The 23,357-nt window shown below is 48.6% G+C and overlaps 1 protein-coding gene across 2 annotated transcripts in view; it reads right to left on the bottom strand.

Annotated features, from left to right (window-relative positions):
• Positions 1 to 10,028: 10,028 nt before the first annotated feature.
• NWD1 (NACHT and WD repeat domain containing 1) overlaps positions 10,029 to 23,357 on the bottom strand; it is a gene marked incomplete at both ends in the record, with an annotated part of 56,659 nt that continues 43,330 nt past the window's right edge. For both annotated transcript variants that reach the window (XM_080826698.1, XM_080826697.1), the window contains 6 exons: positions 10,029 to 10,330; positions 11,882 to 11,987; positions 14,407 to 14,957; positions 16,300 to 16,576; positions 18,232 to 18,386; positions 22,914 to 23,004. In XM_080826698.1, the coding sequence (XP_080682824.1) occupies positions 10,029 to 10,330; positions 11,882 to 11,987; positions 14,407 to 14,957; positions 16,300 to 16,576; positions 18,232 to 18,386; positions 22,914 to 23,004 (1,482 nt within the window). The remainder of the gene's footprint in view (positions 10,331 to 11,881; positions 11,988 to 14,406; positions 14,958 to 16,299; positions 16,577 to 18,231; positions 18,387 to 22,913; positions 23,005 to 23,357) is intronic.

Raw genomic sequence — 23,357 nt, forward strand, 5'->3', positions numbered from 1 at the left:
ATATAGAGCCACAACCGTGAACATTTATCGAATGAATGAACTTTCGCACAATGACCAAATGGCATTTCTTTTTATATGTGAGGAAGCGCGGGAAAGCTAAGAATACCTTGGCAGGGAGTGCATCGCTTGCCAAGCTCCGTGTCGGGACTGGAATGGTGAACAAAACAGGCAAGACTTCTGCCCTCATAGAGGTCTCAGTGTTTTCAGAAAGATAGGGATCAAATAGTCACACGCACAAAATGCAGTTTGAACTGTAACAGATCCTTCAAAGAAAAGATGTGTTAACACTTACTTTGTTCCGGTTACTGTGGCTGAGTCCCAAACCACCCCAAGATTTAGAGGATTGAGACGACAACATTTATTTGCTCTGCTGTCTGCAATTTGGGCAGCTGGGCAGGGAAAGCTCATGGCTCTGGTCGCTGGGTAGTCGGAAGGCTGGGGCTGGAATCTTCTGAGGGTTTGCTCCCTCACACATCTTGTCAGTTGCTGCTGGTTGTAGATTGAAACCCACACCACGGCTGTCCCCAGGAATACCTCCCTGCAGGCACCACATGCAGCCTTAAAGCGGGAGAGTGAGGTTCTTGTCTCACGGAGTCGAAGAATGAGTCTCGCTGACAAAGGAGGGTGAGCAAAGCAATCGAGTTTTATGAAGCAAAGATACAGAAAAAGCGCTCAAGAGCGAGAGGGGTCGTGGTAGGGTTGCCAGTGAGGGCTTTTCATCTCTGGCCTTTTATTAGGACTCGACCAGGAAACTTGCCAGTGGTTAGTTAGGTCAGTGGGTCTGGAACCAGACATGACACTTACACGTTGTATGAGAGTCTTTGTTTCTTATGACATCTGGGATCTGTAGATCTATTTTGCTAGGTCTGGTTAATCTTCATAGTTAATGTCTCCTTTGAGGCCTGATCATTTTTTCTGGTTAATTTCTATTTTCTGTGGTTGCAGTGTAATTACTAGAAAAACATGTTACCCCTAGCGGTTGGGATAAGAGTTCTGGTTTTTCTTCCTTATCTCTATTTTTGTTCTGTCCCAGTGTCTGGACACCTGAAATACCCTCAGAACCTAATTGGGACCCTTAGTCTTTCCCTACCTGAAGTCCCATCCTTTCCCTTTTCAGCCTGAGCATCGTGGCAGCTGAGTTCTAAGAACGATTGTCCCAAGAGAAGCTGGGTCATTGTCCTGATCCAGCCTCAGAAGTCACATGTCCATGGTAGTCTTTCCCTAGTGCCTGTTACAAAGTCCCTCCCAAATTCAGGGCATCTGGGCAGCTCAGTCGGTTAAGTCTATTCTTGGTTTTGGGGCGCCTGGGTGGCTCAGTAGGTTAAGCCTCTGCCTTTGGCTCAGGTCATGATCTCAGGGTCCTGAGTTCGAGCCCTGCATTGGGCTCTCTGCTCAGCGGGGAGCCTGCTTCCCCCTCTCTCTCTGCCTGCCTCTCTGCCTACTTGTGATTTCTCTCTCTGTCAAATAAATAAATAAAATTAAAAAAAAAAAGTCTATTCTTGGTTTTTACTCAGGTCGTGATCTCAGGGTCATGAGATCGCGCCTCACATTGGGCTCCACACTCAGCACGCAGTTTAAGTGAGATCCTCTCTCCCTCTCCTTGTACCTCCTGTTTGTGCTCTCTCTCAAATAAATAAATCTTTTTTTTAAGAAAGATTTTGTTTATTTGACAGACAGAAATCACAAGTGGGCAGAGAGGCAGGCAGAGAGAGAGAGGGAAGCAGGTTCCCTCCTGAGCAGAGAGCCCAGTGTGGGGCTCAATTCCAGGACCCAGGGATCATGACCTGAGCTGAAGGCAGAGTCTTAACCCACTGAGCCACCCAGGCGCCCCTCAAATAAATAAATCTTAAAAAAAAAAAAAAGTCCCTCCCAAGTTCAAAAGGAGGGCAAACAAACTCCAGAACCTGAGGAATGGCCAGGTTCTGGAATAGCACAGGGGACAGGAAATATTGCCATGACCATTTTTGGAAAATGCTACCTGCCACCTCCGGGGATTTAACCTGGTCTAGCAGGGGATGAGGAAGGCTTCCCGGAGGAGGTGGCATTCCAGGTGAGTTCTGAGGGTTGTGTAGGCATTCACCATGAAAGTCAGAAGGAGCTTGGGTGCCTGGGTGGCTCAGTCAGTTCAGCGTCTGCCTTCAGCTCAGGTCATGATCCTGGATCCTGGGATCGAGTCCCACACTGGGCTCCATGCTCAGCGGGGAGCCTGCTTCTCCCTCTGCCCCTCCCCCTCTCAAGCTCTCTCTCTCTCTCTCTCTCTCTCAAATAAATAAATAAAATCTTAAAAAAGAAAGAAAGTCAGAAGGAACAGCTGCACGAGGGCCCTGGGAAGGGCAGCAAGGCGGTGCATTTGAACTTAGAAAGAGCAAGACAGAGACACCAGAATTGTGGGATGGCAGAAGAGTCCAGGGCTGGTGGTGGGGACGGGGAGGTGCAGGGTAAGGGTGCCAAGGCCAGAAGAGGCAGACCACTCATCCTTATGGACTGAGTTAAAAATTTTGGTCTTGGCATTTAGCGCCGGTAGAAACCGCGCGTGGGTTTTCTCCGAGTTGCTGTTTGAGCAGCTTTGAATTTGGAAGCAAATGCTCGGGCTACTCTGCCGGGAAGCGATTGGACGGGGGCCAGGGAGGGTGCGGGGAGGCTGTTTCATCATTTAGAAGGACGATGGTGGCTGAGACCAGGAGGGGGGCAGTGGAGGTGGAGAGAAGGGGAAGGAAGGGAGCAATAATCAGAAGGTAAAGCAGAGAGAATGTGGTGGTGGGTAGGTGCGGTGGGGGGGGGGGCGGATTGAGGAGGAAGAAAGCCTCCAGGATTCGTGGCTCCCAGCCCAGAAAGGGATTCAGCTCAGTTTCAGCGCATTCCTGTATGAACATCAGCTAAGGCGGCCTGAACCCCTTGAGGCCACCAGATGTCTGGACCGTCACTCTCACACCAGCGCCTCCGGGCAATCTGTTAGTCACTGTCCCGGAGAGCCAACTGCACATGTGGGCTTTTGACACACCGTGGGGTCTTCACTCCATGCCTCCCCGCCTGAAAGGAGTATGAGTCTGTTCGCATTTCAAGGATCACTTGTAGTTTTCCATTCTTTTTACAGATCTCATGTGGTCTGAGGAAGCCCTCACTCATTTGGAGAACAGGAAACCACAAGGCTGTTCTACCTTGTGTGTGTGTGTGCACATGTGTGTGCGTGTGTGTGTGTATTCAACATGTGGAGAGTAGTACAAAAAATCTTTCACCCTTATTTTTATAAAGCATAAAAAATGCTGAGTTTTTTTCCTTTACTGTTTTCCTCTACACGGATGAAATTAACAACCTTTAAGTTGACAGTTTAAGGATTTTTTTGTTTGTTTGTTTATTAGACAGAGAGAGACACAGTGAGAGAGGGAACACAAGCAAGGGGAGTGGGAGAGGGAGAAGCAGGCTTCCCGCTGAGCAGGAGCCCGATGAGGGATCCCAGACCCTGAGATCATGACCTGAGCCGAAGGCAGACCCTTAACGACTGAGCCACCCAGGCACCCCTAAAGCTGGCAGTTTGGATGGACCAACACACATTTCCCACCATTTCACAAGCTTGATAACACTGTGGTAAGATTCATAGGTAGGTCTTTCTTTGGGTAGTGTCCTGGCAAGGTTAGAAAGACAAGATCAAAGGATCCTACTTTGAACTAATCTGAGTCTTTACAGATGGCAAACTTCATGACCAAAATCTCTAAAGTCCAGAATCACGTGTTGTGGCAGAATTATAAAGCAGGCCCCGAGATTCTCACCTCTGGTATGTGTACCCTTCCTACCCTGCCCTCCTAGAGTGGGGGCAGGACCTGTGAGTATAATGGATTTCACTTTTGCAACTAAGTCACACCACACGGCAAAGGTGAAGGGATTTTGCAAGTGGGCTTAAGGTCCCCTTGGGTTGATTTTGAGTTCACCAGAAAGGAGATTCTTTTGGGTGGTCCTGACCTAATCAGGAACATCCTTTGAAAGATAATCTGGAGGTCAGAGCCTCGAAACAGCAGAGAGGTGCGATCCTGCTGGCCTTAAATGAGGAACTAGCTACGTTGTGCATGCCTGTGGACAGGAGCAGCCTTTAGGAGCTGAGGTCCACAGTCTTGCAGCAATGAGGAGCTCAGGGCTGCCCACAACCTGAATGAGCCTGGAGGAGGGCTGTGAGCCTCTCAGCGAGATCCCAGCCCGGCTGGTGAGATCCTGAGCAAAAATCCCAGCCACAGTGAGCCTGGACTTGCAACCCACAGAAACTGTGAGTTATCATTCGCAGCTGCTAAATGAGCGGTACTTCATTTTGTAAAAATGTCTACCTAATCCTTTTTGAAGTCGTCTTGCCAAAAATGTTTACCTTGTGATTATGATGTGTTAAAAAACAAAATTCAACCGAGTAAATTTAAAGATCAAGTTGACTTCATTCAGTGATTCACGAATTGGGCAGTATCCCGTCTAGCAAACAGAGATGAGCGCCAAGGAGCAGTAGAAAATGGAAAGATTTTATAGACAGAACGGGGCAAGAAAAAACAGATGATCTTATCTTTCTTTGGGGGCTGGAGGGGCTCCATCAGGTGGATTACCTCACTAGGGCTGACCAGCAAATTCCAGACCGACTGGTTAAGATTCCAGTCCTGGGAAGAGCTATTAAATTAGGTATTAAGTGTTGGTTTGCTGATGTGGAACTTAGCACAAGTGGCTATTCTACGCCAGCTGTTTCTTTTTTTAAAAGATTTTATTTATTTATTTGACACACAGAGAGAGATCACAAGTAGGCAGAGCAGCAGGCAGAGAGAGAGAGGGGGGAAGAAGACTCCCTGCTGAGCAGAGAGTCCGACTCGGAGCTCAATCCCAGAACCCTGAGATCATGTGGGGCTCGATCCCAGGACCCTGAGATCATGACCTGAGCTGAAGGCAGAGGCTTAACCCACTGAGCCACCCAGGCACCCCAACTGTTTCTTTTTTAACAGATGTATCAATGTAGGTTTATCAAGTGTAACTAAGGTACCACTTGATAGTAAAGGGGAGCTGTGCATATGTTGGAGCATGGGGTATATGGGAAATCTCTGTGCCTTTCACTCAATTTTGTTGTGAAGCTAAAACTGCTTTAAAAATTCTGTTAGGGGCACCTGGGTGTCTCAGTCCATTGTCTGCCTTCAGCTCAGGTCATGATCTTGGGGTCCTGGGATGGAGCCCCCCCAACCATGGGGCTCCTTGCTCAGCTGGGAGTCTGCTTGTCCGTCCCCCAACTTGTGTGTGCATATATTCATGCATGCTCTCTTCCCCCCCACCCCCTGTAGATAAGTAAGGTCTTAAAAAAAAAATCTGTTGGGACTCCTGGATGACTTGGCTAAGCATCTGCTTTCAGCTCAGGTAGTGATCCTAGGGTCCTGGATTGAGCCCCGCATCACATGGGGTTCCTTGCTCAGCAGGGAGCCTGCTTCTCTCTCTGCTGCTCTCCCTGCTTGTGCTCCGCTTTCTCTCTCTCTGACAAATAAATAACAAAAATCTTCAAAAAAAAAAAAAAAAAGATTTCCTCCTGCCTTATCTTTCTTTAAAAAAAAAAAAAATCTGTTAAAAAAACATTTTACCGGGGTGCCTGGGTGGCTCAGCGGGTTAAAGCCTCTGCCTTCGGCTCAGGTCATGATCCCAGGGTCTTGGGATCGAGCCCCATGTCGGGCGGGCTCTCTGCTCAGCAGGGAGCCTGCTTCCCTTCCTCTCTCTCTCTGCCTGCCTCTCTGCCTACTTGTGATTTCTGTCAAATAAATAAATAAAATCTTTAAAAAAAAAAATTTTTACCTTGGGGCACCTGGGTGGCTCAGTGGGTTAAGCCTCTGCCTTTGGCTCAGGTCATGATCTCAGGGTCCTGGGATTGAGCCCGAATCAGGCTCTCTGCTCAGCAGGGAGTCTGCTCCCCCCAACCCCGCACCCCCACCACCTGCTGTGATCTCTGTTTGTCAAATAAATAAGTAAAATCTTAAAAAGAAAAAAAGGTTTACCTTGAATCTAATCAAGCCTTAAGATCACAATCATCACACTTTCCTGTAAAAGGCCGTATTGGCTTTTGGAACTGTACATTCCCTGTCACTAATGAAAGCTGCCCCGGGCTGTATGTAAATGAATGGGTGTGGCCATGTTCCAATAAAACTTTCTTTACAAAAGCAGGTGGCAAGCCTGCTCTAGAATGCAAGAGACTAAAAGAACAAAAAACCATGTGCCCCCCCCCCCCCCCGTGAACAAATCTTGATCAGATCCTAGTTTGAAAAAAAAAAAAAGCTATAAAAGATGTTTTAGGGCTGAGCAGGAAAATTAGGGATGCCTACTGAAAGATATTAAATACGAAGTAACAACTGTTTGTTTTCATAGGTGTGCGGTTACGTTCGAGAATAACTTTATTCCCGAAAAGCCGTCTCCTGATGTATTTTGGCAATGAGGAGTCTTGACATCACCAGAGTCAAAACAAGGAGGAGGCAAGTGAGGCCAGTTCACTCAAGTGCAGGGTCAGATCCCATCTTTAATTTAAAATGTTGATATTTTATTCAGTGTGCATTTTTTGGTCCATTTTGAGTTTTTTTTTATAGTAATAAAATATTACTTACTTTGATTGCTACACCCTTAAAGCCGGTGCCTGAGGGGCACCTGGGTGGCTCAGTTGGTTAGGCGTCTGACTCTTGATTTCAGCTCAGGTCATGATCTCAGGCTCCTGGGATCGAGACATGTGTTGGGCTCCGCGCGGAGTGTGGAGCCTACTTGGTATTTTCTCTTTCTCCCTCTGTCCCTCCCCCCAGCCCTCATGGGCACTCTCTCTCTTTCACGCAAAAAAAAAAAAAGCTTTGTGCCTGAGGTGAGTGCCTCAGTATTCTCACCCAGTCCTGGCTCTTAACTTTGAAATGTTTTAGCGGAAGATTGACGGTGATCAGGCAATTGTTCAGTCTTGATGGTGAGCAAACGTGGGTGTTCATTGTCCTCATTGCAACTTGGTGGTAGGTTTGAACATTTTCACGTTGGGATAAATGAGTAAATAAAAAGTCTGTAGACTTTTAAAATAAAGTAAAATTTAAAAAAATAAGTTTAAACTTAAAATTTTAGAACTAAACCCCAAACTTAAAGATACAGAAAACAGATCGGGGTGGGGGGGGGGTTGGGGGTTACCAGAGGCCGGGGAATAGGGATGGTGGGAAAAACGGGAGAAGGTGGTCACAAGTTATAAGAGAAATCCAGTTACAAGACAAATAAGTTCTGGAGATGTCATGTCCAGCACGGTGAGTGTGGTTAGTAATACTGCAAGGTATATTTGAAAGTCACTAAGAATAGATCTTAAAAGTTCTCATCACGAGGGGCAGCTGGCTGGCTCAGTGGGTGAAGCTGTGACTCTTGATCTCTGGGTCATGAGTTTGAGCCTCATGTTGGGCGTAGCAATCACCTAAATCAAAAAATCTTTTAAAAAAATTAATAAAATCTTAAAAAAATCTTTAAAAAAAGTTGTCATCACAGGAAAAAAAAAGTGTAACTATGTGTGGTGCTAGATGTTAACTAGATTTATTGTGGTGATTGTTTTGCAATATATGCAAATATTAAATCTTTCTGTCATATACCAGAAACTGATACAGTGTTATATGTTAATTATATCTCAATTTCAAAAAGTCTCGGGGATCGCATATAAACTGCAACTAGAAGGGTGTATATTCCACTCATCTCGGGACTGTCCAATTTTTTTTTTCAGCTGTCAGGAGTAATCTTTTTTTTTAAGATTTTATTTATTAATTTGACAGACAGAGATTACAAGTAGGCAGAGAGGCAGGCAGAGAGAGAGGGGGAAGCAGGGTCCCCGCTGAACAGAGAGCCCGATGTGGGGCCCGATCCCAGGACCCTGGGATCATAACCTGAGCCGAAGGCAGACGCTTTAACCCACTGGGCCACCCAGGCGCCTCAGGAGTAATCTTTTAAAGTCCCACCTTTTCCTCTCAAAAGCATCCCAGTTTGGATGCTCCATGACATGGTCCTGCTTTGCGTAGGAGAGTGAGGTGGGGATTTTGATAATGTTGCTTTCATCCTGGCCCTGCCATGGCCGGCTAAGTCACTCCTTAAAATACAGAGCTTGTCAAACGTTCTTAGCAACCCAACGTCTTTCTCAAATGAGAGCTTGCTGCAAAAAACTCCAACAGAACAATTCAGAGTTGCATTTTATTAGTAAAATTTCTCTCCTCCGTTCGAAGTAGTATTTACTACAAGCCATGGATTCTCACTGAGGCTGTTGAGATGGACACACATTTTAAACCCGAAGTTTTGGCTGAAATCCTACTCTGTCACAACGTCCACTTTATTTCTGCATTGGGGAAGGCCATCATTTCACTGAGAAGTGGTCCCAAAGAGTGGCTTTCCTCAAGGGCTCCCATCAAAATCTCAGTTAAACGAAGATGGCAGGAGAATCCTAAGTTAGTCCCGCATCCTAAAACCCGCTGCCTCATCCAGCTGGCCGTGCATTTTAAAATTACAGTTTAAAATATTTTTTCAAAATGGAATTTGATGCTAACATCTGCAGAACTGACAAAGCCTCCCTGGGAACCCTGGTTTGGGAAATGACTGAAGAAGTCGATAGGATCACACTTTGCTTCAAAGCCTCTGTTTCTAAGGTTGTTTTTCTAAAACTGTCTGGAAGCCAACAGAGGGGAGAGGGAATAGCACCTTGAAGTTTGGACTTTCCTATCTTTATGGTGAAAGCCCCAGAACCAAGTGGGGGCTTCTGGAAGGCTACGGGCAAAGAAGAAAGATCCATTTCAGTGAAACAGAATCAGTTCCTCTGTTGAACTTGGGGAGAGTAGAGATGGTCAAAAAGCTCAGCAAAGAGATGTTGGTGACTTTTTCTGTTCACTTCCGAGAGCCTCCAGTTTTTTAGATAAAAGACCATCTTCATCCTCAAAGTTTGGGAGCCAGGGAGTAGGGATAGAAGAACTAAAATAGGTTTCTTGTTTTCATGCTGGCTTGGGTCATGAAGTTGCCTGCTGAACTAGAGACACACAGGCTAAATGTGCCTGTGGATGTAAATTTGAGACAATCTCCAACTTCTAAAAGTGGGAACATTTTGCCTAACAGTCTGGGTTTCCGGCTTTGCTTACAACAACAGGTAGCTCTTGCCGCTTCTCCCCATGGCCATTCTGAGGCGGAGTCGGGGTGCCCATATCCACCCAGGGCAGAGCACACATCCTCCACATGGCCCAGGGTCTCCATTATTCTCTGCTGCTCCCCCAGGTGCATGGCAATCACCTAGATTACTTGCTGTCCCCCATGGATATTGGACTTGTCACCTATGGAATGGTCATGCTTCTGAGACTAAAATCAGAGGGAAGTGGTCCAACAGGATAGGGACAGGATGTCTCCTGGCTCTCATTTCCCAGAGCTCTTGCACCTGAGGCTTGACCAAATCACAGCTACCTACCAAGGCTTGGTTTCCTCATCTAAAATGGATGTGGACACTCCCACTCTCCCTGAACTATGGGCTATGATAGAGATCAGAAAATAGCACCTGATGCTTTACAAATTATAAAGCTCTGTGGTCCACATCTGTGGTTTGATCAGTCCCACATCCCTCTGTCCTCCCGCTGCCTTGTACCAGCATCCTAGATCCCCTCCCAGGCTTAGCCTCTCCCATGCTCAGGCAATCTGGGTGGGTGCTACTGACTCCCTCCTAAGCTCTGGTGAGCACTGGGTCAGGCAGGCCCATCACAGCACTGCATTCTCCCAGAGAGAGGTGCAGAAGCTCACTGGGGCCCATAGAATCAGGGCCAGCACTTTGGTTCAGACGGCTGGCAAGGGGGAAGGTCTCTTTTCTAGTGACCTTGGCTGTCATGTTGTTAGCCTGTGGGTAGCTGGTCTTTGACTACTGCCAACAAGGAGAGAAGAATGGAAGGGTGCTGAGAAGCAGGGTCTGAGTTATATAATCTGAGGCTTTGGGTCCAGATATACCTAAGCACACTCTTTGCATCAACCAGATTGAATGGGGCGAACTCACTGAAGTCCCATGACTTTCAGGGGTTCTACACTAGCAGGCAGACTTGTGAGCGTTTGTTTGATTTGCATTCATTTCTGTGGGCACTTGCTGATCTCGAGTCCTGGAATGCTCCGGCAGCAGCTGCCAGCTCTTCTCTCTGTCTGGATTTGACCTTCCACACTGCCTTCTTGAAGTTCTTGAGGGGGTCCTGCTGTGACGTTCTTGACGAAGGGCACTGGAAACGCTCGCGGATGAGATAGCCATGTCTAGTGGGGGCGATGAAGCCGTTGGAAGTTGGGATGATCCTGTTCACCACAGCGTGGACAAACTGGACAGCCAGCAGGGTGCCTTTTGGGAGTGGAGGGCAGGGCACTAATGAGAAAGTAGGGGCTACAGAGATCTGATCTCACCCACTGGAGAGTTGGCTGCATGGGGTCAAATCCTTCCTATGCCCCTTACTAGCTTACACACAAATTCTAAACTCTTGGAGTCTCTCTTGCTTCCTCTGCAATATGGGGATGATAACTAAACCCACCTGCAGAGGGGAATTCTAAGATTTGAAAAGGTCACGGATGTCACGTGCTTTAGTATTGGTTTTAGCCCAGAGTGAGCTCAGTAAATACTATTAGTGGAGGAGGAGACGTTGTGAACCTGCCTAGGAGGGGCTTTTAAGGCCACCATCCACAGATCTCGGCTTCTGAACCATCTGTGACTTTTTGCCAGACATCTTTGCCATCAAGTAGTAGACTATACAATCTATCTGATTGCACTGTATTTTATTACAATGTATTCAAATCTATCTGATATTCATTCACTCACTTGCTTTGTGACCTTGGACAAATCTCTTAACCTCCCTGAATGTCTGCATCTTCACTTGGGCACCTATCCCCCTTCTGGTGTCATAAGGGGTCCTTTCTCTATAGGATGCTAGGTAGGAGAGTGATGAGGGTGACCATGGGGACCAGGCAGACCAGCTGCAAACCACTGCATACCAGTTACTCATTGTGTGACTTTGGGCAAGTCACCCCATCTCACAGAGCCTCAATTTTTGCTCTGTAAAATGAGGTGACTGTCGAGAGAATTAAATAGCTTCAGTGACAGTACCCAATACACAAAACATGTTCACTCTTATTAATATGCCTTGAGGGTAGTACTGAGCAGACCCAGAAATGTGGGGTTTTCAAAGCAGTTGGTCTTAAGCAAGCTGCCCCTATCATTTACAGGGCCTAGGGCAAGAGAAGGATTTGAGGCCCATATCCTATAAGGCAAAATATGTAAATGTTGCAAATCTAGCTAATTAACTATTAAGTGAAATTTTCTCTATCATCCTACACTGATGGATGTACCTTTGGAACCACCTGGAAGGTCATGCTTGGGTGGAGAATTGTCAGGCTTCTCAGTTCCATTATAGAATGTCATGGTGTGGGAGAGCCAGTCCCAGCTCTGAGCAGCTTGGCCTCCTTCTCTTCCCATACCCAGCTGTGTCCTTCACTCCTAAGGGCCTGACACATATGCATCCAGACCACCTACCCAGCTCATGCACCCAGACTCCATGCTCATCACCCCATGGCCAACCCCCAAGTCTAGGGTTGCTCATACTAGGGAGGACAGTCCACCCTTGGGAGGATGAGCCTGGGGAAGAGGACTGTCCAGGCCCTGAAAAGGACACCATCCCAGGTGGGGAGAATGTTTCAGGGTTCCAGGTACCCAGAGCATGGGTCTAGAAGAGGGGAGGTAGCTCCAGGGGGCCTGTCCCTTTGACCTGCAGACACCTCTCTCTAGGTAGCTCCCTCCCAGCTTGGGAAGGCCAGGGCAGGGCCCTGCAACACCCAGAGCCCAACACAAGGCCTTCTTCTCCAGATCTAAGCTCAGTCTTGCTCCTGAAGCAAAATGACTCACCGTCTAGCACACTCCAGACGATGATGGAGCGATCCTTCAAGCCCGCATACACATACTTGTCATCCATGGAGAAGCAGAGACACTGGACTCCCCTACAGTAAGAATTCTGTAGAAAAAGACGATGTGATCTGGAGTGCAACTGAGATACCCAGGAGACCCACTGAAAGGCATTTGTGTCAGAAGCCAGGCATGTAAGCCTCCCATGGGGATGGATCCAACGGAACCCTGGAGACGTGGGTATATTCCATCACCAAGACTCTAGGACCAGAACGCATTTGCATAGGGATTGGACTTAGAGGTTTGCAGACAGTTTGCCCTGGAGAGCAGGAATTATTGGATTTAATTTCCTAAGTGACCTCAATTCTACAAGCATCAGCTATTATGGTCTTTAGTTAAAGGCTATATGCTAAATGCATCCTAGATTGGATCCTAGACCAGGAAAAGGAAATGCACTGGAAAAAAAAGTATGATCCCAGTGAAGTTGGTAGCTTAGTTAACAATCCAGTCCCCATGGTAATTTCTTGGTTTTGACAAATGTGCTCGAGTTACATAAGATGATAACATCGGGGAAACTGGGTAAGGAGAAGTAGAGGGGAACCTCTGTACTATCTTTATGACTTCTTTGTAGATCGAAAAATCATTCCAGAATTAAGTTCATTTAAAAAAAAATGGGGGGAGGCTGTGCTCGGATGGCTCAGTCAGTTAAGCCTCCAACTCTTAATCTGAGCTCAGGTCTTGATATCAGTCAAACTCACGACCGTGAGTTTGAGCCCCACGTTGGGCTCCAGGCTGGGCACAGAGCCTGCTTAAAAATAAATAAACACATGACAACAAAAACAAAAATAAAAAGCTAGGTGTGTTTAACTGCTATGGTGACATTTCCCATCTCAATGAAATAGAAGTTTACTGACAGCCGCGTATTATAGTATTATAGTGGCTTCATAAAAATAAAGGTCAGATGGGATGAAGGCCTTTTAAGACGAAACTCTATATACTCTATATACTCTCTTCTCTTAGTTACAAGATCATCTCCTTATGTTTATGAATAATGTTTACATCTTGCAACCAAAAGTGCGGCCTTTGTGCCGAACGTTGAAAAACCAGAATAGTAACACCAGCCTTACGAGGTCGTTGTGAAGATTAAACTCTAGGATGATATTTAATATGTGTTTTTATCTAATGTATGGATATATGGGTATATTTATGACAGCCCCTGATTCTACTGATACAAACGGCTATCACAGCTCCTTGTGAGATGGGCAGTGTGGACTCTGGCACACTTCTTAGGTTAAGGAGTCAGTTGCCTGTTTCTGCCTCCCTTCATAGCTGCTGTTACTTCTACCTAGAAAGCCCTCACACCAGACTTAGTTCACCGTCTTCTTCTCTTTTTTCTTTTAAAGCTTATTTATTTATCATCTCTACCCCCAACACGGGGCTCGAACTCCCGACCCCGAGATCAAGAATCGCATGCTCTTCCGAATGAGCCAGCCAGGTGCTACGAGACTCATTTGACCTTCCTAAACAGCAGCCCTTGCCCCTCTACCCGGTTTACCTCGCCCTTTTCTCAAAGTTCTTGTTGCTCCACAGCCCATCATGTATTTGCTCTATTGTTTTTTTTTTGTTTTTTAAGAATTTATTTATTTATTTGAGAGAGAGAGAGTAAGTGGAGGAGAGGGGCAGGGAGCTGGCTGTGGGGCTCGGACCGTAGGATCATCCTGGGATCACGACCTGAGCTGAAGGCAGCCGCTTAACCGACTGAGCCCCTCCCCCAGGTGTCCTGCTGCTTTGTTTTTATCCCACAAATATTTGTGGAGCCCTGAGGACGTGTCAGGAGCTCTCCTAGGGGTGGGGGCTACCTCCGTAAGCAAAACACAAGAAGATCCTGCTGTCCCGGAGCTCACACTGTGTCCCCTCTGAGAACGTGGCTCTAAGAGGTGGGACAGCATGGACCCTGGCTATGGCTGGAAAGGGCCCTGTCACAGACAAGGCAATCAAACCGTTGGACGCAAGAATGGCAGTCAGGATTAGGGTAAGGAGGGTGAGGCAGGGGTGTGCCGGGCAGGACTTGATCCTGTCTTTATTTAAAATTATATTTTTGGGGGCGCCTGCGTGGTTCAGTCGGTTAAGCATCTGCCTTCAGCTCAGGTCGTGATCTCAAGGTCCTGGGAAAGAACCTAGCATCATTGTCGATGGGCTCCCTGCTTCTCCCTCTCTCTCTGCCCCTCCTCCCTGCTCATTCTCCCTCTAATCAAATAAATAAAATCTTTTAAAAAATGATATTTTGTTCTTTGGGAATTTTTTGCATTTCTTTAGATTTTGGTAAACATTGCATTAAAATTGCATCTCTCTTGATGGCTGAGTCTTTTAGTGTCCCTTAAACTCGGCCCCCAAGGGGAATATCTCTCCCTGGCCTCACCCTGCCCCAGACCCCAGGCGATGGTCCTTGGTGTGCACTTAACCCAGGACGCCTGTCCTCAGCTCTCTAATGCCGGGACCTTGCATCATGCTGTGTGGGGGCCACGCACCGTGTAGTTCATCTGGAATGTCCACTTGCAAGCCTGCAGGTCCCAGAGACACAGCAGGGCTTCCTCGGACCCGCTGACTGCCAGCTGCTCCCTGTGGCTGACCTGCATGCAGGTGACCCGGCTCCCGTGGGCCTCCAAAGGGAACACTTTGGAATTCGCACACTCATAAAGGAAGAGGTCACCGTTGGTCATGCCGTAGATGACGCGGTAGTCGGCCAGCACAGCCACGCAGGATATGGTCTCAGGCAGCTGGGTGTAGAAGGTGTAGGTTGGCCCGTCGATGACCGGACAGGGATCCCCGGGGCTGATGTCCAGCACCAGGACGATGCTGTCATAGGCGATGGCCAGGCGCTCCTCGCCTTGACTAAGTGCCATGCAGTTGATGGCTTTCCGGGCCTCGGGAGGGGGGATGCACATCACATCCTGTCTGGAGTTCAGGGGGAACACCAGCACCACCCCCGAAACGAGGCCAGTGAAGAGGAGATTGGCCTGCTGGGCAACCTCCAGACACCTGACCTCATTGGACGTGTCCAGGGCGTCTTGTTCCTCCCCTACCACGGAGAGAAGACCACGTCAAGAACAGCTCAGAGGGATGCTCACGCCACGGTTTTCCTATTTTTAAGCATTTTAAAAACTGCTTTCATGATCCGTACTCCCCAGCTTCTCCGCTGCAATTCCCCTGCCTCCACTCCTGTCCTCCCATCTCCTCACCGCCCTGCCTAACACCTTCTGAGACTTTCTGCTCCCCATCGGGACAGATGGACAAAGGGACATGCACGACCTCTCATCCCAGCCCTTTATAAACGTCCGGAAAGGGTCACAGACTAAACATCTGGCCTTGTGGGCTGTATGAACTCCGAGTGCAAGCTTGTAACCCTATTAGACAAACGGGCTTTAGTCTGCACGCTTCTCTCTCACACCCCACTGTACCCCCCGTGCCTAGAGGGCAGGCACCTCCAATGTCGTAACCTCATCTGTCCTGCTCACAGCCAACCTCAGAGCCCGCCTCCACAGCCGGCACTAACCAAAGATCTGCCAAACCCATGAACACAGGAACGTGAGAGTGAATCTCTTTTCTCCCAGTATTTTATCATTAACAAGGAATATCCGTACCTCCATTCACCCCGTGGAGATTATAGCAGACACCGTTGGTGACATGCCTTGACCCCCTATACCAGTCAGGGCACCCAGCCCCAAGGTTGCCCACTGCTCTCAGGGCAAGGGAGCCCCTCATCTCAAAATGTTCGGGGAGCTGTCCCCAAACCAGAATGGCCCTCTGGGGATCAGGCTGAGCACACTTCCTTGTTCAGTCCTCCCCCTGCCCCTGCCTGCTTCCCTCACTCCCTCTCGGGTTTCTCCAGGAGCTCCCCTCAATACACCCCTTGGGCAAATGTCCCCATCCCGTGCGCTGTTTCCGGGAAACCGGAACTAACGCGGAGATTGACAACCAGGTGGTCAGTTACCCACGTGCTGGAAAAATTTTAAAGTCAAGTCCTGATCTAGGTTAATCACTTTCAACCTGACTGGAGTCAGGGGGGTCTTATGGACCGAGTAATTCCCCCCTCATGTGATGGTGTTGGGAGGTGATGAAAGCATGAGGCAGAGCCCCCACGACGGGATCAGTGCCTTTATACAAGGCACTGGGGAGCTAGCTTCCTTCTTTGCGCTCCTGTGAGGACATAAGAAGAAAGGGGCCATCGACAACCAGGAAGACAGCTGTCACCAGACACCGACCTGCCAGTGCCTTGGCCTTCCCAGCCTCCGGAACTGTGAGAAATAAATGTCAATTTTTAAAACCACTGGCTGTGGTGTTCGGTTCTGGTAGCCCAAGCAGACCAAGGCAGGGGCTCTACCTCTTCCCCGCATGAACGACCAGGCTTATATCTTACCCACCTTCCGCTGAGTCCCAAATGGTGACTTTGTTCTTGTCCCCAATCTTGGGGAAGTAAATGTAGCCCCCATTGTGTGACACTGCTGTGAGGCCGGTGCGATCCAGGAACGGGGTGCAGGCCCTCGGCTTCTGAAGGTAGGTGAGATCCCAGATTTTAAAAGACGAGGACTGCTGGGAAGCAGATGCCACCAAGGCCCCACCCCAGGCCAGCAGGCTCACGGGGGCTCCGACACCTTCCAGGATGTCCAGCAGGGTCCCCTGTTCCGACAGACTCCACACCTGTGGATGGATAGCAGATGGCCAGAGCTGACTTCTTCCGTCTGCTTATCCTAGCTCAGAAATAGGCATAAGCCTATCTGTGCACCTAAGGTGGAGTCTCAGGCTGTAGTTCGAGGGCCTTCAGCAGCCCCTCAAACTTCCCCACAGCTCACCAATCTGCTACCACAGCAATTCTCAAAGTAGATCCAGGGAACCCCTGGAGGGTACCTCCAGGCATCTTCAGGAAGGCATGCAAAGGCAAACCGTTTTCATACTAATTTAAGATGTTATTTGCCATTTCTACTCTCTTCCCCTCATGAGTGAGTCCTGGAGTTTTCCAGAAGTTACCGGACATGTGATATCACAACAGATAGGAGAATGCAGAATCCAATATGAGAAGCCAATTTATCTTCCACTAAGCCAGACATGAAAGAGATTTGTCCAAATGTGCAACAATGACACTCTTGTCATGAGCTGTTTTGTTTGTTTCAGAAACTATAGTTATATTCATAGAAGTCTGTCATAAACACTGACATGTAATGTTCATGAATCAGATATGTGTTTTTGGATTCCCCCATTTCTAATTTTTAACATGGTTAATTATCCATAAATACAAAATGCAACAGGGGATCCTAGATGGGATCCTGGAAAAAAGAAAAAAAGGACATTGGTGGGAAAGCTGGTGAAATCAGGACGGGATCTGCGGGTCAGTTAATAGTATTGTCCTAATGTAAATCTTTCAGTTTTGATAAAGAGCTCGAGTGGCGTGAGATACTAATATTAAGCAAGCTGGGTAAAGAGTAGGTACACATATATGGGGCCTCTCTTTGCTTTTTAGGCAACGCTTCTGTAAGTCCTAAAACTATCCCCAAATAAATCACGTGTTAAAAATATATCAATCAAAATGCTATAACCCACATGAACAAAAGCCCTTTGGGGTCCTCCATAATCTTTAAGAATGTAAAGAGTTGGGGTGCCTGGGTGGCTCAGTGGGGTAAAGCCTCTGCCTTTGGCTCAGGTCACGGTCCCAGGATCATGGAATCGAGCCCCGCATCAGGCTCTCTGCTCCGCAGAGACCCTGCTTCCCACCCCCCTCACTCTGCCTGCCTCTCTACCTACTTGTGATCTCTGTCTGTCAAATAAATAAATAAAATCTTTAAAAAAAAAAAAGAATGTAAAGAGGTTCTAGGGCCAGAATGTTGGAGAACTGCTACTTTGATTTTTTTTTTTGAGAGAGAGAGAGTAAGTGTGTGCACATGTGAGCACGAGGTGGTGGGGAGGGGCAGAGGAAGAGAGAGAGAAGCCTCGGAGACACACCCTGTTGAGTATAGGGCCCCACATGGGGCTCGATCTCAAGACCCTGAGACCATGACCTGAGCCAAAATCAAGAGTCAGAGGCTTAACCGACAGAGCCACCCAGGCGCTCTGAGAACTGCCATTTTATTATGTGGGTCTCTCAACAGCCTGAGAACTTTGAGCTCAATGGGAATTTTCCTCCAAGTTCGGTGGGAAGGCTATATCCTTTGCGAACATTTTGGTGGGATCCCTCCCCCACATCCTCCCAATGACCTGCCCTGTTCTGTCTGCACTAGTTTTTGTCTCTATATTTTGAAGCCAAGAGACGCCTAAGGAATCATACTTTCTGTTCCAAAGGCAGAGTGAGGACCACCCCTCACCTGAATGAGCGCATCCCGGGATCCAGTAATAATCAGGTTGTTCTCGGGACCAAAACTGACTGTCTCCACTGTGTCCTCGTGTTCAAGGTCAGTGGCCATGAATCGATGAAACCCCTGTGAGTCGGCCAAGAATATCCGCACAGATCTTCCAAACCCTGAAATGGAAGGCATGGGATTGTCCCTTTCATTCCTGGAGGAGCTCGAGAGTCATGCCATTCAGCCAACAAAGACTTTTCCGAGCACCTGCCATGAGGAGGCGGAAGGAATACGGCGCAGAACAAGAGAGACATCGTCACCCAGCCTGTGGTCGCGGGGAGGGGGGCAGCAGACCACAGTGATCCATACGCTCACAGAAAACAGCCACATTATTTGTCATCGCAAGACAATTCGTTCCCAGAGGGCTGGGACTGCCTGTCTGGGCTGCTCATGGCGTCCCGGAACCCAGCACAAAGCTGGACATAAGGTAGATAGCGTTTTGCAGATGGAAAGGAGGGAGGGAAGAAGACAGGAAGGGTAAGAAAGCAGTTACAATGTGCGACGAGGACAATGCAGTCAGGGGGCTGGGTGCCGTGCGGAATATTGACATAGAGACACACGTGGAGGAGGAGGCAATGTGAAGGTGGCGGCAGGGACTGGAGAGATGTAGCCACAAGTCAAAGAATCACAAAGCAGAAGCGAGAAGGTGCAAAGGAGAAAATTCTTCTCTGGAACCTTTGGAGGGAGCATGAACCCTGTCCACATCTTGATTTTTGGATTTCGGGCCTCTAGAACTGTGAGAAAAGAGATTTCTGTTGTGTCAAAGACACCACGTTTGCATGGTCATTGGTTGCAGCAGCCACAGGACATTGGAGCGGACATTTGAGAACGGGGCAAGCACCAGAAGAGTGGGAACAGCATCGGATGACTGGGAGGTAGGAAGGGCCTGGGTATGTCTCAGGAGCAGCACAGAGGCCCGTGTGGCAGGAGCCGAACGAAGGAGCAGGAGATGAGGGAGAGAGGGGGTTAACACAAAACAACACAAAACAAAAGACCCAACAGGACAGTTCAATCAAATTTGAATTTCAGATAAACAGTGAAATTCTGGTTAGTATAAGTGTACCCCAAATATAATATGGCATATTTTTATACCGAAAACTTGATTTGTCATGTATCTGAAATTTAACTGTATTCTCTATTCAGAATGGGCGTTCTGCATTTTCTCGGGTGCCCCAGCCAAGGAGACTGGCTCAGGTGTGCTCCAGACACGGGCTGGGTGAATGCTTTGTTAAGAGGACCCCTGGCAGTGCCAGACAGTGGGCAAAGGCCAGATTACGCAGCTCTTCCAGGGCCCGCAGCCCTGGGGGGTGATGGTGTGGGACTCTGGGCTATGCACCTGGCCCACGCCAGCTCGGTTCTGTTTCCTGGAAACCCGGGAATCAGGTCAGCGCCAGAGAAGCTGGGGCCCGAGCGTCCATTCTCCTGCCTCTCCAGGCCCTCCGCAGAATTGTTTCACTGAAGTCCACTTGAACCTGAGGCTCACACAGAAGGGTGTTACGGGAAATGGATCAAAGGCATCAGGATCGCTGTTTTCCAAGGATATCTGTGTTCCATTCTTGTGCGGGGTGTCGGAGATTTTGGTTGGCTGTGCAGGTGGTCAGCCTGTCTACATAACCGGCCCCCAGGAAGAATCCTGGACACCAAGGCAGGGTGGGCTTCCCTGGTTGGCAGGACCCTGTCGTCACACCCTGTTGCTGAGAGAGGTAGGCGCCGTCCACGTGCCTCCACGGGGAGGGGACACCAGGAAGCTCGTGTCTGCTGCCTTCTGGACTCAGCCCCACACATCTCTACCCTTTGTTGATCTTCGTCTGTGTCCTTTGCCTCCAATAAACTGTGAGCACGAGCCTTTCTGAATTCTTTGAGCCTTAGCCAGTCACCAAACCTGACATCTTGGGGACCCCTAGGCTGCAATTCCGTTTATGACACTAAGAAATCCCTGCCTGATCTTAGCTGAGCTGGGATCGGGGTACCTCTCCTGAGCAACAGGTGGGTTCTCGACACCGTGGATGGGGGAACCTGCTCGGACTCCCCCCCACTGGCTGTTGGATAGAGCGACACTTGAGACCCACTGTGACAAGGTTCTAGGTCACTGAGGTCCTCCGTGGCTTCGGTCCTCGGTCCTGATTCCATCTTGTGCTTCCACCCAGCGTTTTTCTTTCTTCTGTCGTTCCTATTCCCCGTGCTGCGTTTCACACACACTTATGCCACCTAAAATTCTTTTTTTTTATTTTTTGAAAGATTTTATTTATTTATTTGACACAGAGAGAGAGACAGGGAAAGCGGGAACACAAGCAGGGGGAGTGTGAGAAGGGGAAGCAGGCTTCCTGCTGAGCAGGGAGCCCGATGCAGGGCTCGGTCATGACCTGAGCTGAAGGCAGACACCCAATGACTGAGCCACTCAGGTGCTCCCCCCTCCACCTAAAATTCTTTTGGAAACAGGATGGAAGATGCATTACCGGTCAGTCACCTATCAGTCAGCCTTGGAGTCTAAGTGTCTATCCATTCGACCTGTGCTCTCCATGCAGGTGTGGTCACCACGAGCCACATGTGGCTCTTACTGTGGCCGATCCGAGTTGAGATGAGCGGTCAGTGGACAACACGTGCCAAGTTCCATATCCGTGGCACGAGAATTTTTTTTTAAAGCTTATTTATTTATTTATTTATTTGTCAGAGAGAGAGTGAGCACAGGCAGACAGAGTGGCAGGCAGAGGCAGAGGGAGACGCAGGCTCCCTGCTGAGCAAGGAGCCCGATGTGGGACTTGATCCCAGGATGCTGGGATCATGCCCTGAGCCGGAGGCAGCTGCTTAACCAACCGAGCACCCAGGCGTCCCGGCATGAGAATTCTTTAAACGTGAAAGAGACCATTAATAATTTTTATATCGATGGGGCGCCTGGGTGGCTCAGTGGGTTAAGCCACTGCTTTCGGCTCAGGTCATGATCCTGGGGTCCTGGGATCGAGTCCATATTGGGCTTCCCCTGCTCTGTGGGGAGCCTGCTTCTCCCTCTCCCTTCCTCTCCCCCTGCTTGTGCGCTCTCGCTCTCTCTCTCTGTGTCAAATAAATAAGTAAAATCTTTAAAAAATTAATTTTTATATTGATTGCATGTTGATTTTTTTGGATGTGTTGGATTAAACAAGATCTGTTATTAACATCAATGACACCGATGTCTTTTTGCCTTTTTAAATAGGGGTATGAGAACATTCGGTTATAAATGTGGCTCACGTTGGTGGTTTGCCTTGCTGGACAGCACTGGTCTCCCACTGTCTTTGACCCCTGGCAAAGGCATTATAGAAGTCAGGCTGGGGCATCTGGGGGGTTCAATCAGTTAAGCGTCTGCCTTTGGCTCAGGTCATGATCCCAGGGTCCTGGGATCAAGCCCTATGTCGGGTTCCCTGCTCAGAAGCAGGGTTCCCTGCTTCTCCCTCTGCTCCCTGCTTGTGCTCTCTCTCGCTATCTCTGTTGTTATCTCTGTCTCTCTCTCAAACAAATAAATAAAATCTTTTTAAAAAATCAGGCTGATTTTAGGGCCATGCAAATGCCCTGAGATTGTGATGGTGGATATATGTCATTACACATCTGTCCAAACCCACAGAAGGTACAACACCCAGAGTGAACGGTAAGGTAAGCCATGGACTCTGGGTGATGATGGTTTGTCGAGGGAGTTCATCATTTATAGCAAATGCACCACCCTGATGGGGGGTTTTGATATTAGAGGAGGCTGAGTAGGGTGGGGTAGGGGGTATACAGGAAATCTCTGTACTTTCTGCTCAATTTGGCTGCGAACTCCAATCTGATCTTTTTTAAAAAAAATATTTACTTATTTATTTAAGTAATCTCTACACCTAAGATGGGGCTCAAACTTATAACCCTGAGATTAAGAGACACACACTCCTCTAAAGGAACCAGCCAGGAGCCCCCCACCAAACTGATCTTTAAAAAATAGTCTTACAAAATAATCAGGTTGAGGAGTTGGTCATCTGTTGGTCACCTCCTATGACGCCTTCCCCGACTGCCTTAGACTCAAGAAGGGAACCCTGTCACACCCTCCCCGAACCCCTCATTCTTGGCTGGCCATCACACTAACCACTCTGCTTTGTGGCTGCCTTACCGTCTGCCAGCCTGGGAGCCCCTACAAGCAGGGGTCACATGGGCTGGCTCGTCTCTGAGCGCACCCCATCGGCTCACGCTGCACCCGTCCATCCCCGTCCCTATCTGGCAGGGATAACCACTGTCATCTCAAAGATAATGAACAGGGGTTGGCAAGCTACAGCTACAGCTGGCCCACCCTCTTTTTGTATGACCCAGGAGCTCCGAAGACTTTTCACATTTTTAAATACTTTCACAAAAATAAAAATATGATTCCTGTTTTGTGGCAGGTGAACATGATACGAAATTCACATTTCAGCCTCCGTAAAAGGGGTCTGAGGGGCACACAGCCTTGCCCGCATAAGATAGAATCTGTGGCAGCTTTCACATAGGCTTGATTTGTGGTGACAGAGACCACCGGGTATGCAAAGCCAAGGTGTGCACTGTATGGCCCGCTGCAGAAAAGGTTTAGGACGGCCCCCAGCCCCCTTGTCCCCTCTGCTCCTCCAACGAAATCTGGAGCTGCCTCCTCATGGCTCCGAATAAGAGCTACACGCTACCTGCTGCCAGAAGGGACTCGTCTTCAGAGAGTACCAGGAACCTCACAGCTTCCGGAAGCTTCTCTAGCAGGCTGTCTCCTTCAGGGGAAACCTGTGCAAAGTCAAGGATGTCCATCAAGCATTTCCACGGGGTGAAGGGTCCAGGGTCAGGGACTTCGATGCAAGGCTCTGCCGCTCACCAGCTTGGAAGCAAACGTCTTAGCCCTTGGGTGCCTCAGTTTCCTTATCTGTTAAATGGGCCATGATGCAGGACCACAGCATGGGGCCATCATGGGGGGGGTTTCCCCCCTACCCTGCACACAGTCAGCCCTCAAACCATGGCAGCTAGTATTATTTTTGTTGATGCTGCTTTTGTAATCGACTCAGGGACCTGGAGAACATCCCAGCACCTGTTTTCTGCCCCTGGGGGAGCTCTGGAGATCTTAGGTAAGATCGAAACACCAG

This window comes from Martes martes, assembly GCF_963455335.1.
Source record: "Martes martes genome assembly, chromosome: 1".
In the NCBI taxonomy this organism is placed as follows: Eukaryota; Metazoa; Chordata; class Mammalia; order Carnivora; family Mustelidae; genus Martes; species Martes martes.